We start from the raw sequence: 16288 nt of genomic DNA, 5'->3' as shown, positions 1-16288 counted from the left end.
AAACTCGTCTCCTGCCAGGGAAGCAGCACCTTTTGGGACGGGCTCTGAGCAATTGCATGCTTCGGGGAAGGAGCTTCCCTGGCAGGAGCCGAGTTTGCAAGCCTCGTTGGCAAGCCGTGAAAACCGAAGTTTCGGAGGGTTCCCTCCTGATGCGGAGCTGCAGTGCCTGGCCCTGGGCTGACGAGGGAAGGGGTGTGGGAGGGTATCCTGTGCCTTAAAAGTTCTCAAGGACAGGCTCGGGGCCAGCCCTCTTTCCCCGGCCGTAGGAGAAGGGAAGGTGCAGGCTCTCCTCCCGGGCGGGCAGGCGAGCAAAACCCCAAAAGCAGGAGGGAATCCTCCGGACCTCTGGTTTTCTCGGCTTGCCAACGAGGCTTGCAAACTCGTCTCCTGCCAGGGAAGCAGCACCTTTTGGGACGGGCTCTGAGCAATTGCATGCTTCGGGGAAGGAGCTTCCCTGGCAGGAGCCGAGTTTGCAAGCCTCGTTGGCAAGCTGTGAAAACCGAAGTTTCGGAGGGTTCCCTCCTGATGCGGAGCTGCAGTGCCTGGCCCTGGGCTGACGAGGGAAGGAGTGTGGGGGGGTATCCTGTGCCTTAAAAGTTCTCCAGGACAGGCTCGGGGCCAGCCCTCTTTCCCCGGCCGTAGGAGAAGGGAAGGCGCAGGCTCTCCTCCCGGGCGGGCAGGCGAGCAAAACCCCAAAAGCAGGAGGGAATCCTCCGGACCTTCGGTTTTCTCGGCTTGCCGAGGCTTGCAAACTCGTCTCCTGCCAGGGAAGCAGCACCTTTTGGGACGGGCTCTGAGCAATTGCATGCTTCGGGGAAGGAGCTTCCCTGGCAGGAGCCGAGTTTGCAAGCCTCGTTGGCAAGCCGTGAAAACCGAAGTTTCGGAGGGTTCCCTCCTGATGCGGAGCTGCAGTGCCTGGCCTTGGGCTGACGAGGGAAGGGGTGTGGGGGGGTATCCTGTGCCTTAAAAGTTCTCCAGGACAGGCTCGGGGCCAGCCCTCTTTCCCCGACCGTAGGAGAAGGGAAGGCGCAGGCTCTCCTCCCGGGCGGGCAGGCGAGCAAAACCCCGAAAGCAGGAGGGAATCCTCCGGACCTTCGTTTTCCCGGCTTGCCAACGAGGCATGCAAACTCGGCTCCTGCCAGGGAAGCTCCTTCCCTGGCAGGAGCCGAGTTTGCACTGAAGCCACTGAGCAAATGTGGGAGTCTGTCGTTGGCAACATTACAAGCCGATGCTGAGGCTTCAAGTCAGTTGCACCCATTTAACCCACACATACCGGTAACTGCCGCCCAGGATCAACTCCTTAAGCTGAGGCCCCTTTTTCGCCGCTGGAAACATGCCGCATTAGCTGGCACCGCAGGGGGTGGTCCCATGGCAACGCTAACAGTCCGGGCCGTGCGCCACCGGNCCCCCCCCTCCCGTCTATGTCGACCCCTTAGTTCCTTAGTTGACCCGAGTATAAGCCGAGGGGGGCATTTTTCAGCCCCAAAAATGGGCTGAAAACCTCGGCTTATACTCGAGTATATACGGTAAATCACCACATAGCCCCACACAAATAGAACTAAGCAGAAATGGCCATTCAAAATTCTGCATCAAGTTTATGGGCATAGAAATTAGGTGGGGGATTATTCCTAATTTCTTCTGGGAAAGAAGTTATTGAACACAAGATTCTGATAGTGGTAAAAATATCGCTGCTGTTGAAACTCTTTTACAATTTCTTCCATTTGAATTTCATTTAAGCATGGGAATCTAAGGAGCCTTCAGGCAAATAAGAGATGATTGTACAATAAAAGACAAGATATTCACACACACAAATAACACATCCTGACCACCTTATAATTAAATAACAACCCCAGATTCTACCCAGGAACATTTATCTAAAAGTATTTTTTTCCTCAAAGTATTTCTGACGCAAATTCTCTTTCATCATACGAACCATAAGAATTGGTAGGAAAAAATGCAGTGTTTTTTTTTTATTATTCCAGAGTGCAACTCCCCTCCCCCACTTTTTCATATCCTTTTAATATCCATAATAACTCTTTTATTTTTATTTATTTATTAAATTTGCTTGTGGCCCATGTCGCTGCAAGATGACTCTGGGTGGCTTACAAGGTTAAAAACAATAAAATGATACATACATGCATACATAGTAGCAATACAAATTTAATTATGATTAAAATTATGGTAAAAAGATGAGGGAGGAAACGGTGTACATGAGGTGAGGTGGGATCTGCTATTGGCCCATAAGCCACCTCCACATGATATTCCCCCATTGGGGCTTCAAGCCTTGCTTGCAAAGGAAATAAAATCTCCATCAGTAACGTACTTGTTGCTTTGGAACCTATTGTTATGCCAAACTTGGGGCTGGGGCTGTTTTAAATACAAACTCTTCCTTTACTCAGCCAACACTTAAAAATAATCTAATTACCATGTGCCCTTTTAAAAATTCTAATATGAAACTAGCTACAGATCAAGGAAGTAGATCTTTCTCTGTCTCTCAAATTCATTTCCATTACCCAGTGCTGCCATCAATCTGTGCATCAACGCTTAATTTAGAATTTGCAGGATGGATACAAACAATGAGAACAGTAGACGCCAGGAGGTTAATACATATTGAAAAAGATTTATTAAGGAATTGTCCCTGATCAGCATTAAAGACTATTAGAGCATCAGATGAATACAACCCCAAACAGCCAGGTAAACCCAAAGGGCATGACTCACAAGGAAGCTAGGAAAAAGGAATAAATCTTACAGCCCTTTTTTTCCCCCACTCTGCTCTTCGGAATCCTGATTTCAGTTCTGGGATAACTAGCAAGGGGAAATTGTGTAATTCCACACACTGGAGAGAGGGGATTACAAGAGAGTAAGCAAACCCACAATAGAGAACATACATTGAAAAAAAAAACCTTAGTGTCAATTGTTGGCTTAACTTATAGGCAAGCTTTGACCCTTGAACAACTAGGAAGCAAAAAAAAGTCTTTAGAATGAAACTGATTAAGGTCTTGCCAGTTTCAGATAACAGGGCCAGCTGAGAGAGGGTGTTAATCAATTAATGAAGGTCACAGAGCTGAGCTTGTTAACCCACCCTTAGCACCTTTTAAGGCTGGGATGAAAAGCAGTTTAGGAGATAGCTTATTTAAGCAATCTTTGCAAGGAGAAAAATTCTGCAAGGATGGGGAGGAAAAAATATGGGTCAGATTGTCAGGCATAGGCCATCCAGCAAAGTCAGATCTCCAGTTGTACATGTTTAATCACTTCCTTACAGGAAATAGTCTTGCAAATTTTACAACATTGCCTTTATTAATTGTATTCCAATTAAAATGTATAGCTCAAAACATATTTCTCTCAATCTTAGAATCTGAAAAGGGTAAAAACATTTCTTCTAACTTGCTTAATGTTTGCAGAGAGTTTTTTTTTCTTTTGGTGCCTTAAAGCCACTGTTGACTCCTGGCAATTACCCAGGCCAAGTGCCTGCAGTTTTCTTGGCAAGATTTTTGGAAGTGGTATGCCCTTGCCTCCTTCCTAGGGTTGAGGGAGAGGGACTGGCCTGAATTCATTCAACTGGCTTTCTATTTCATAGGCATTTTTTTTCTTAATTTGCACCATGGTTTGAGTTGTTCCTGTTGAAAAAAGAACCTAAATCTTGAAGGACTTACAATACCAGTTCAAGAATATTTTAAATTTCATGCAAGCCCTATAATACCATAAAGTGCTTTTCCTGATTTCTCTCTATTGTCTTCCCCTTTCTTGCCTCAAATTCTTGTGAAAACAGAAAATGTTACTGGTGAATCAGGTAATTATTGATCTGATCACCAAATTGTCCAATCCTCTTCTGTTCCCAAAGGCAGTCCATGGAATGTGCAACCCCAGCTCCAGTGCTCAGCTAAGGTGGATACTTGTGATGAAGATGAAAGGGGGGCTCAAGAAACTTTCATCTATCAGCCACCGTACCCAAAACACAGGAGCCAAGCATCCTCACAGGAAAATGTAAATCACTCTGGAAATCAGGTAAATTAGATACTGGGTAACTTTTACGCTTATATCCCAGATTTTTCTATTTTGGAGAGTTTGTTATAGGAACTATAGTAAGACTCAAAACAATAGGACACCAAGGTGAAGAAAATAGGGAATAGTAGAACAAAACAATTACAGATAGTAGATAGTCCTCAAGTTAAAACCACAATTGGGACCAGTATTTCCACTGATAAGCCAGGTAGTGGTTAAGGTGAGTTGTGTCCAGTTTTATTACCTTTTTTTTTGCCACAAGCAAAGCTGATGATACTGTTTTAGTGACTGGAAATGGGAAATATTTAAGGAACCCTAGTTAAAGATGAAAGACAAAGTACAAAACCAACCTGATGCTCAGTATCACATAATAAAACCAACTTTGTCAACAGTTCAGTGCAAATATAAGTAGTCCTCGACTTATGACAAGATGCTTAGCAACTGTTCCAAGTTACAAAGGCCGCACACAGACATGCCATGGTCATATGATCAAGTTTTGGGCCCTTGGCAACTGACTCACCTTTATGGCCATTTGCAGTGTCTCATTGTCTTTTTTGTTAGTTTCTGGCATTTACTTCCAGTTTCTGACAAAAAATACCCATTGGGGAAATTGATTTCTTTAACAAACACTGCAAAAATTGTCAAAACATTACATGTGATACTTCAACATGTAACCACAATGATTTACAGAACATAATTCTAGGCTTAGTTACCGTCATTAGTTGAAGAATACCTGTACAATAATTGTAAAAGTAGTTGAAGTAGTAACAAATGTCATCTAACTGGGCTCAAAAATTCAAAAGGAAGCTAACTATAATATGTACAGATATTATATTCCCAACAAAGATATGTATTACCAAGGCCATGATTGTTTTCTCAGCATGCTTATTCAATATTACGTTCATAATATTTTTTTCATATATGGAAAAATGTGGAAATACAGTTTGCTCTTGATTTACAACAGACTTGTGACCTTCTGTGCTGGCTTCCTTGTTGACTTTCTGGAGAAGCCAACAGGGAAAGCTGCAAATGGCAATCATGTGCAACCGTTCTGATGCTGCGACTGATCATAAGTATGAACCGGTGGCCAAGAGCCCAGACCATGATCACATGACCATGAAGTTGCTGGGATGGACAGAACTCGGAGGACCAGTCGTAACCAAGATTTGTTTGGTGTTGTACCTTTGAACTGTCACTGAACAAATGATCATAGCTCGAGGACTACCTATATAAAAATTCATTGATTGGTTGAGTCCAAGCCATTGTTTTACAGACAATGCTAACAGAAAGTATGTTTCTCAGCCACATAAAGAATTAAATAATTTCTGGTGCTTCTGTTCATCACTCAGATGACAATTTTTTTATATGTTCAGAGACAAAGAATACAGTTCATAGATTGAAATGGGTACAAGCTATAAAATATTTCATCAGACTTAATATTAATCTCTTTGGTATTCAGTTATTTGTTAAATTTTAATGACAATGCATAACTATATTGTAATTAATCTGCAAGGAAACAGAACATAGATTTAATTGATCAATAAAACTACAAGGTACAAAATAAATCTAGTATTTTATTGAAACTACAGGAAATAATCTGCTTTCATTCTGAATACAACCCAAACTAGAAATGAGATGCAGAATATATTTGTAAACTAACTTTTAGAGTCAGTATACATTTAAGTGAATAGTAGCTCAGTGCCATGGAACCAACTCAACTCATATTTTCCATTGTTATTTTCCATTGTAAAATTAAATTTACAAGTTCTATGCAGTGCCAGTGTAATATTATACAATGTTTATTAATTTGCCCACATATGAATCGCAGCTTGCATATGTTAAGATTTCAGAAGTTACAGCTGGTCCAGAATGTGACTGCATAAGCAGTTATAGGTACACATCTTTATTCTAGGCTACACTAATTACTAGTAGGTTTCCAGGATCAGCTCAATGTGCTGGTTATCATATATGAAGCTCTAAATCAGGCACGTCAAACTCACGACATCACATGACGTCACGTGACATATCGTGACTTTTTCCCCCATTGCCGGCAATGGGGTGGGTGCGGTTTCAGCGTGATGCATCCGGCCCAGTTTGACATGCCTGCTCTATATGGTTCAGAGCTTGGTTATATATGGGATCACCTTTTTCTTCCACTGCCTCTGTTTAGCCTATAAGTCCTGACAGGGTAATCCGTGCCATCTTGTGGGATCCTGGAGGCCTTCTGGAATATCATTCTCTCAGAGATGCATTCAACACTATACTACTTTGCTTTAGAAATTTATTGAAAATTTGACTTTTCAAAAAGGATATGAGCTGAGGTATTTTGTAATTCTGCATTGGGGAGGTATGGCTGAAATAGTTTTTATGTGCTTTTCCATAGTGTCATTTCATTTCTACACCTTTTTTATTTATGAATGTTTTATTGAGTTTTTAATGTAAGTTGCCCTGGCTCTTTCTGACTTGGAACCCTACCAGTCAAACAAATCAATAAAAGGAGATCAGTGAAATGGGATGGAGAACTCCATTTCTAACTCTTAATCTAGTGCTAGTGGCAAATTCTATTCTGGAACTAACAGCTCTTTGAGAATATACCAAATTCCATCTTTGCTCTTTTCTACTCATAAAAACACACCATATTTCATATTTTCTTTTTTCCCACAAGTCCATGGATTTTTTATAGAAATGCTCATTTTGTAGAAGTCATTAATTTTACAAGTTTTGTAGTTTTCTCCATGTGGCTTACTATGGGGAGAGCATCTTGAATAGGAGCATGATTTTGGACTAGAAAAGTGGAGCCTCTTGAAAAAAATCTTTCCTCCCCCAGTTACAATACAGTAGCCCATAAAGATTGGTTATTAATCTTTATGTTTTAATTTAATCAAATTAGGGAATTCATTTCTCCTAGAAAGAGAAAAGAAAAAATATTTCTCTGCATAGAGATATGAAGCAACTTTGAGGAAAAGTTTATTCAACAAAGATAACAAGTTTGTTTTAATAAAAATTATCAAAAAAAAATCATAATTCAATTTTTTTTATTCTACGGTCCAAAGATCTCCTGAGATTAGTTATCATATATATTTTAAGCATTATTTGCTTAAAATAGCCAACTGAATGAGAACATGTTTTTGACATGAACATAATTGCACTGAAATATGAAAAGTTCTACAAAGTATATGATCTTTTTCATGAATTTATTTGAGCACACATTAGCTGTGATACAAATGACTCTGGAAAAAGTGCTTCAGTCAGAATCAAGCTTCTATTATGTACTTATTGTACCTCATAATTTAGATTTATGAGGAAAAAACAACCTTGTTTTTAGCTACAGAAATATAGATGCTAAGATCTAATGAATTGGGTTGAGGTAAGGCTATAATTCAATTGTTCTTGCTCCTTATAATGTTATTAGTCCTCATAATGCTATTAGCGTTTAGGTGTACGTAATCATATTATTCACCATGTTCATCATCTAGCTAAAAGAACCACAGGCAATTTTTCACTCCAGATGTTCATCAGGGCCCCTCGACCTATTTAAAACATTCCACATTGAAGGGAAAGAAGAGCCTAAGAACTAATCTTCATAATTTTGGTTAGAGATGCATAACAAACATTCATCTGATTTTTCTCCAGCCTAATAGAATCCATCAATTGGGTGAATGGTAGACTTCTAGGGAATTGGTATTTGCTGCAGAATTGTTCCATTTCTCCAACTATCATTGTCTGAGTTCTCCAAGCCAGAAAAGAGGAAAAGAAGCCCCCTGTCATAAAAGACAAACCTCTTTTCTAATTTTTGATTTTAAAACTAAATCTGTTAAGCTTCCATTTTACAGTATAAATCTGTATGAAGAGCTGAGATCACGGTGTAAGATTAGTTTGGCCTGAGATCTTGGAAAACTTCAGCTCTATAAACAGTTATAGGGCTTGGTGGCGCAGTGGTTAGAATGCAGTATTGCAGGCTAATTCTGATGACTGCCGTCTGACAGCAATTTGGCAGTTCGAGTCTCACCGGCTCAAGGTTGACTCAGTCTTCCATCCTTCCGAGGTCGGTAAAATGAGGACCCAGATTATTGGGGGCAATACGCTGACTCTATAAACCACTTAGAGAGGGCTGTAAAGCATTGTATATAAGTCTAAGTGCTATTGCTATTATTTAAAATTAAAGTGTGCAAACATAGTTTATAGTGACCCTAGGCATGGAATGCCCGATGATCCTAGGGATGGAATGGTTAAAGAAATGGAACCCCTGGGTAAATTGGAGGACGGCAGAAATCAATTTCTCAGAAGGGGATCCTATGGACTTAAAACCCCAAGGGGATCTACCAAAATTAAGAACGGAAAAAAGCATCCATGGGAGAAGAAAAGGGGCTACCAGAAATACCAGAGGAATACAGAGATTTTGCTGAAGTTTTCAGTGAGGAGAGAGTGGATGAGCTTCCCCCTCACCTACCCACGGACTGTGCCATAGAATTCAAGCCCGGAGCAAAACTCCCAAAACCCAAATTATACTCCATGAGCCCAAAGGAGAAGGAGGAAATGGAAAGATTCATAAAGAAAAACCTAGAAAGGGGGTTCATTGAACCAGCCAAGCCTAAAGTGGCCGCTCCAGTCCTCTTTAGAGAGAAGAAGGATGGCTCTTTATGCTTATACGTGGATTATGGCTCCTAAATACAATCAGTGAAAGCAACCTATACCCCCTACCCCTCATGAAGGACATGTTATCACACCTCTCGAAAGGAATTTTTTTTACTAAACTAGATCTAAGGGAAGCATACTACCGCGTGAGAATTAAGGAAGGGGATGAATGGAAAACTGCATTTAACTGCCCAATGGGGTGCTACCAATTCAAAGTCTTGCCATTTGGATTACAAGAGGGCCCCGCAGTATTTATGCAATTAATCAACGAGGTACTAAGGGAGCACCTATTTAAGGGGGTTCTGGTTTACTAAGACGACAACCTTATCTTCACCGAATCAAAAGAGGAACATGTCAACCTAGTCAGAGCGATTTTAAAGAAACTGCGAGCCACCCACCTATATGCCACACTATCGAAATGCGAATTCCACCAGGAAAGAATAGACTACCTGGTTATCGCATATCCCCACAGGGCATTAAAATGGACCCAGAGAAGGTCAGAGCAGTATTAGAATGGGCACCACCTCGCACAAGAAAGCAACTGCAAAGTTTCCTGGGTTTCGCAAACTTTTACCGCCAATTCATCCCCTCATTTGCCCAGATAGGCCTGCCCCTCACGAACTTACTAAAAACGAAGGGGGCATCCTCAGTAAAACCTAGCCAGCCACTAAAATGGACAATGGAGTGCCAAGCGGCGTTTGAGAGATTAAAGAGACTCTTTTCTGCTGAACCAGTACTGAGGCACCCAGACATGGATAAGCCCTTTGTAATATAGGCGGATGCAAGTGATGTGGCAGTGGGGGCTGTACTATTACAAGAAAACAATGAAGGGGTATTGCAACCCTGCGCGTATACATCCAAGAAACTCACCGAAACGGAACAGCGCTGGCCCGTGTGGGAGAAAGAGGCATATGGGATACGTTGGTCACTACTCACATGGCGCCAGTTCCTTGAAGACAATAAAGTCCCTTTCCAGGTGTGGACAGACCACAAAAATTTGGAAGCCTTGAAAACATCCAGGAAACTCAACCCCAAGCAAGCCCGCTGGTCCCAGCATTTTCACCAATTCCACTTTATGCTCAAGCATTTGCCGGGGGGAAAGAACTTCCTGGCAGATGCACTATCTCGCATGCCCCAATATAACAGCACGCGAGCCACCAACTCTAAACTGATGATGGTAGAATCACAACTGGCAGCGCCAGTAACCACCAGAGCCCAAGCTAAATTAAAACTGCAGCTGGGTAGCCAAACTGGAATTGAATTCCGGAAAAGTTTGGAAACAGATGAATGGTTCCAGAAAAATAAACACGTGTGCACAATGAAAGACGGGCTGCCTTGGGTGGGGGAAAAGTTATATATATCAACAACCCAAAGAGTCACATCCATGCAGCTTTGCCACGACACAAAATCAGCAGGGCATTTTGGATTTGTAAAAACATTACACTTAATTAAATGGCAATTTTGGTGGCCATCCATGAAAAAGGACATAGAAAGTTACGTGGCCAGCTGCCCAAAGTGTGCAACTGCCAAGACGTTGCAAGGGAAATTGCCCGGACTGTTACAAACAGTGGCAAATCCCTCAGCCCCCTGGAGGGAAATAGCCATGGATTTTATAGTGGAATTACCAGAAAGCAATGGAAACACTGTCATCTGGACAGTCACGGACTTGTTTTCCAAACAGGTGCACTTTATCCCTTGCCAAAAGATTCCCACCGCAAAAGCTTTAGCAAAACTTTTCGTGCAGCATATTTACAGATTGCATGGGGTACCCCAACGCATTATATCTGATAGGGGAGTGCAATTTACGTCTGCATTTTGGAAGGAATTTTTATCCCTTTTAGGGACCACTCAGGGACTGACATCTAGCCATCACCCTCAGGCAAATGGTCAGTCGGAAAAATCGAACTCAGTACTTGAGCAATATTTAAGATGCTTTCTTAATTTCCAGCAGTCGGATTGGACAGACCTACTCCCTTTCGCAGAAGTGGCCTACAATAATGCAGTCCACTCCAGCACAGGTTACACTCCTTTTCAAATAGCTACCGGTCAAAGTTTCAACCCCATGCCAGAACTAACCCCAAACGAATCGGCAATCCCATCACTGAAAGAATGGATGGAACAATTACAAAACACCTGGCCAATAGTTAGAAAAGCCCTAGATGAAGCTAGGCAAGCATACAAAGCACAAGCAGATAAAAAAAAGGGTTGAACCTACACCATTCATTATAGGAGAAATGGTGTACTTATCTACAAAATACCTAAAATCCCTACAACCCTGTAAAAAACTTGGACCAAAATATATAGGGCCTTTTCCAATTAAAAGAATCATAAACCCAGTAACAGTAGAATTAGAATTACCCAAAAATCTTAGGCAAATACACCCAATTTTCCACTGCAGTTTGCTGAAAAGAGAACATCAGTCACCCTTACGGCCAAAAATCCCCACCACCACCACCTCCAATCATGGTGGAAGGAGAACAACACTTCGAGATAAAGGAAATCCTAGACTCTAGGAGATATCATGGGACAACTCAATACCTAGTAGCATGGAAACACCTCCCCGCCTCACAAAACGAGTGGGTCCATAAACGTCATGTCAGAGCCCCAAAGCTATTAAAGAAGTTTCATACAGAGTATCCTAACAAGCCAGACTAACTTTTATACCTGTTTTGTTTTCTTTACAGGTGGATCTCTCTTATTTCTAAGGGGGGCAGGATGTCAGAATCCAATTATATTTCATTTCTATCTACCTACTCTGATATAAAACCAATTCTTACTCTCTTCTGGGTTCTGTTATACTGCGGAAGGGGAAGAGGGTAAGCATGAGGGTTTTATGACTCTCACTTCCTTCATTAACTACACAGTGACCGGTTGTTGATTCTCTTTGAGAGGACTAACCTTAACAATGCGGCCATCGCCTTTCATTCTACTCCCTCTGAAGTTCTCCCCTTTGCCGGCAGTGAGGGAAAAGGGGGGGAATGCAACGCCTGGGATCTGGGAAAAAAGAGAATGGGTGATCGTGCCGATGGAGCGGACTGACGGATTGAATCGCCCGGAAGAACTGTGGGGTGGGGGCTGCTTGGGAACACTTTAAAACATTGAATGGTGGGAGAGGATCCCCCAGATCCTGTCTAGCATGCCTGCAATCAGTTTCTCTTAATAAAGATTCCTGTTGGAAGAGACATTCCAAGAGTTCTGTCTTCTTAAGAAGTAAATTGAGGTGGGTCCTTACATTTCCAGTAATATCAGCTAAATATCAAAGGTTGTTTATTGGTGTTTGTAGAGCAAGACTTCTATACAAAGCTGCCTTGTTACTTGACAAGTTAGCATGTTATTTCTATCCTGCAAAGGAGGGATCTTAATTCAGAGATCATGTACAAAAAACAAAATTGGAAGTGCTGGGAAATACATTTAAATATATATATTCAGTATATGCAGCCTTTCCCCTTGACAGTTATTTAATGGCTACATTCTGTTATTGTTAATTAGTATTATAGAGTTCCAGCATTTTCCAAAATGTTTCTTTTCATTTAGTAAAATTGTGATCTTTAGTCCATCAAGGTTATGAGAGTTGATATTGCTCTATATTTACTTATTTCTCCTTTAACTGCTAAGAAGAAGTGTGGTGGTGGGCTCTGTCCTTTGCTATCTTCTTTCTTCCCAGGTACTTGAACTGAACAAACGCATCTCTGTTATTGAAAGTATGCTCAGCCGCCTTGAGAAAAAGATCCTAGTTCACTCTGAGAAGGTAAATCTAGAACAGAGTTATACATACGTCCAGGTTGCCATTTACTCAGCTATGTTCAATCAGCCTGATCAGACATTCTGGGCTGCTCTTTAATAGACCTAGAGGCCAGGTTGCTCTTTATTCCTAGTAGTGCTTCAGCACCTTGCCTACTTAATTAGTGCAAAAGCCTCAAGGCAATTGTCTGGTTCCATCTTCCTCTGAAGAGTCCCAGGGCCAACATTCCTCAGTGCTGCTCCCAGGCTTAACTAATTCTTTCAAAAAAATTGGGAGTTCATTTTTTAAACTGGAAAAATAAGAAGTTTTTCTAGTATAAATAGAACACATCACCAAGGGTGGAGGCAAGAGATTCCAAGTGTAAACAGGTGCTTAAGCCATTAAGATTTTCTGGATTTTTCATTTAAAGTAGATGATAGAGAAATACTGTACATTATTGTACAGTATTACTGTACAGTAACATTGTGTTATTTCTGCTATTCATAGGAATGGATGTCTAAATATCTTGTGTAGTTAAGACAGTAATCCAAACAGTCATGGAGGGTAAATTGATTAGTTAATTCCTACCACATGATGAGATTTAGGTTTCCTTAAACCCATGTTAAAAAGATACACATCTGTTTACTCATATGTCAATATTGACTTAGAATAAGCCAGTTAGAACAGAGGACCCCAACCTTTTGAGCACGAGGGACCAGTTCTGTGGAGAAAGGTTTTTCCATGAACCAAAGAGTGCGTGGTGTTGTGTGCTTCCTGCATCCCATGGATGGGGCTTTGCTTGTTTGTGCGGACCAGTTGCTGGCATGCCGCAGACCAGTACCTATCTACAGACTGGGGGTTGGGGACCCCTGAGTTAGAATATATGATTGATAATGACTTGCTTTTATTTTACTAGCCTCTAGCTATTGAATACTACATTGATCGTACCACAGAAGAGAAGGAACTGAAGAGAAAATTAGAAGAATTGACAAGTAGCATAACTAAAAAAGCTGCTTCTACTGATGAAGAAAATGCAGGAAAGAAGACTGAAGAATCCAAACCAGAAATGGACTCATCTAATGAAGACCTTCCTCCTGATGCTAAGAAGGTATTGTCCTCTGTTTCATATGGTGGTCTTTATCTTCCTTTCACAAAGCTCTGCTCAGGCAAGCACTATGTAATGTGACCTATTTTCCTGTAAAATCCCACTCTTGACACCTCATCGACAAAGGCATCTATCTATGTGTTCAGTAAGGATGTGTGGACCAAAAAAACAGGAAGACCTCCATTTATAGTTTAAAAAGATAACATTGGAATTTGAAAAGACATATTGTGAAGGGGTTTTTTTTTGATACAGATATCCTTGCTGAACATAGGGCTCTTTTTGTAGATTAAATTTCACAAGCTTAACTTCGAGGAATAGGGCTCAATCCTATTGTGTATATGGTTGATGTTAAGCCTTTTTGTAATGTGTTTGAGTTTATGTGTTTTGCTTGAAGTGTAACCAGCTTGCTTTCATTGTATAATTCAGCTAACTGTGATAATCCGAGTGTGGACTACTTATAATGTTACTAATAACAATTGAAAAAAATCCATTTTATTTTTATTTGTTATAATAAATTTTATTAAAAGTTTTAAAGAACATAAAAATTAACAAACTAATGCAAAATAGAACAAAGAAAGTAAGAAAAAAGAAGAAAAATGGGAAAACAAAAATGCAGTGAGAAAGAATAAAAAAACAAAAATAAGCTTCCAGTTTCCTCTGCTGTGAATATGTTTGATTACAAAATTATATTTTAGTCTACGGTTACAAAAAAGCTCCTTTTTTCTATTATCCACTTTTTCCAGTCAGTAAAACCACAAGTCATACGTGCATTTTTTCTGCAAATAGTCTATAGGGGTTTTTCATTCAATCATAGATGTAGAGAATGTCTTTTTCTATCAAGGAAGTTAATTTAGCCATCTTTGCAAACTCCATCAACTTAACCAACCTTGAGAACTTTCTAGTACATCACAGTAAGTTAGCCATTAATGTTTACTTATCATTTCTCTTCTATAAAATGCTTCTTAAACTGAGAACCACAAACATGTTTCGGGGCAAAACCTAAATTTGCATTTATTCCTACCTGACATGATTTTTATCTACATTTACCTTAGCTTTGTCATAATAATAATAATAATAATAATAATAATAATAATAATAATAATAATAATAATAATAATAATAATAATAATAATAATAATGAAGTTGGAAGGGACCTTGGAGGTCATCAAGTCCAACCCCCTGCTCAGGCAGGAACCTTACACCATTTCAGACAAATGGCTATCCAGTCTCTTCAATTTTTGAAGGTCACAACCTCGTAAGTGGCGAAGACCTCCGTCCAACAAGGTAACCAATTAACAAGATTGACAGTCCTTCAAAGAGGAATCAAGATTCAACGAAGAGAGGAACTAGTCAAAGGTAGGCAACGAAGAGTAGGACGGAAGTCCGCGGAACCTCTTATCGAACTGAGGGAGAAGAAACAGGCAGCCCCTGAAATATTGGAACACTGCTATCATGTCCCCCCTCGTCCTTCTCTTCATTAAACTAGACATACCCAATTCCAGCAACCGTTCCTTATATGTTTTAGCCTCCAGTCCCCTAATCATCTTTGTTGCTATTTGCTCTTCTCTGTACTCTTTCTAGAGTCTCAGCATCTTTTTTACATCGTGGTGACCAAAACTGGATGCAGTATTCCAAGTGTGGCCTTACTAAGGCATTGTAAAATGGTATTAATACTTCACGTGATCTTGATTCTATCCCTCTGTTAATACAGCCCAGCACTGTGTTGGCTTTTTTGGCAGCTGCAGCACACTGCTGGCTCATATTTAAGTGATTGTCCACTAGGACTCCGAGATCCCTCTCACAGTTACTACTATTGAGCAAGGTACCCCCTATACTATACCTGTACATTTGGTTTTTCTTGCCTAAATGTAGAACCTTACTTTTTTCACCATTGAATTTCAGTTTGTTAGATAGCGCCCAGTGTTCAAGTCTGTCCAGGTCCTCCTGTATCTTAAGCCTGTCTTCTGGAGTGTTGGCTATTCCTGCCAGCTTAGTGTCATCCGCAAATTTGATGAATTCCCCATCTATCCCCTCATCCAAATCATTGATGAAGATGTTGAAGAGCACTGGGCCTAGAACAGAGCCCTGGGGCACCCCACTACACACTTTCCTCCATGTAGATGCGGTTCCATTGAGGACCACACGCTGAGTACAGCCGGTCAGCCACCTACGAATCCATCTGGTGGTGATGCTGTCTAACCCACATTTTTCTATCTTATCGAGTAGTAGGTTGTGATCTACTTTATCAAATGCCTTACTGAAGTCCAAGTAAATTATATCCACAGCATTCCTCTGATCCACTAATTTTGTCACTTGGTCAAAGAATGCAATAAAGTTTGTCTGGCATGATCTGTTTTTGACAAACCCATGTTGGCTTTTAGTAATGACTTTGTTTGCCTCTAGGTGTTCACTGATTCGTTGTTTGATTATCTTTTCCAGAATCTTCCCAGGTATTGAGGTCAGGCTGATAGGTCTGTAATTTCCTGGATCCATTTTTTTCCTTTTTTGAAGATGGGAACTACATCAGCTCTTTTCCAGTCCTCTGGTAGTTCCCCAGTGCTCCAAGATCTTTGAAAAATATAGTTCAGTGGTTCTGAGATCACATCTGCNGGTGTAATCCATCTGGTCCTGGTGATTTGAACTCGTCTAGGCTGGACAGGTGCTCACTTATCATTTTCTTGCCTATCTTAACTTGTGTTTCTATACTGTTTTTATGGCACTATTTTTGATAGGTTGGTCTGTTTTTTCCCTTTGTGTAAAGACAGATGCAAAAAACGAGTTAAATAGTTCTGCTTTCTCCCTATTGCTAGTCACCTTCTTACCAC

At 40.8% G+C, this 16288-nt stretch overlaps 1 protein-coding gene across 1 annotated transcript in view; it reads left to right on the top strand.

Moving 5' to 3' along the window:
- The window catches only part of MLPH (melanophilin), a 50367-nt gene extending 36594 nt beyond the window's left edge, over positions 1–13773 (top strand). The window contains exons 7-9 of the mRNA XM_015820737.1: positions 3842–4005; positions 12302–12385; positions 13275–13773. Coding sequence (XP_015676223.1) covers positions 3842–4005; positions 12302–12385; positions 13275–13544 — 518 coding nt within the window. The 3' untranslated portion in view covers positions 13545–13773. The remainder of the gene's footprint in view (positions 1–3841; positions 4006–12301; positions 12386–13274) is intronic.
- The last annotated feature ends 2515 nt before the right edge of the window (positions 13774–16288 follow it).

Source organism: Protobothrops mucrosquamatus, unplaced genomic scaffold (genome assembly GCF_001527695.2).
Source record: "Protobothrops mucrosquamatus isolate PMUCROS unplaced genomic scaffold, P.Mucros_1.0 scaffold1170, whole genome shotgun sequence".
NCBI lineage: Eukaryota > Metazoa > Chordata > Lepidosauria > Squamata > Viperidae > Protobothrops > Protobothrops mucrosquamatus.
This window is presented reverse-complemented; position numbering and strand designations above follow the sequence as displayed.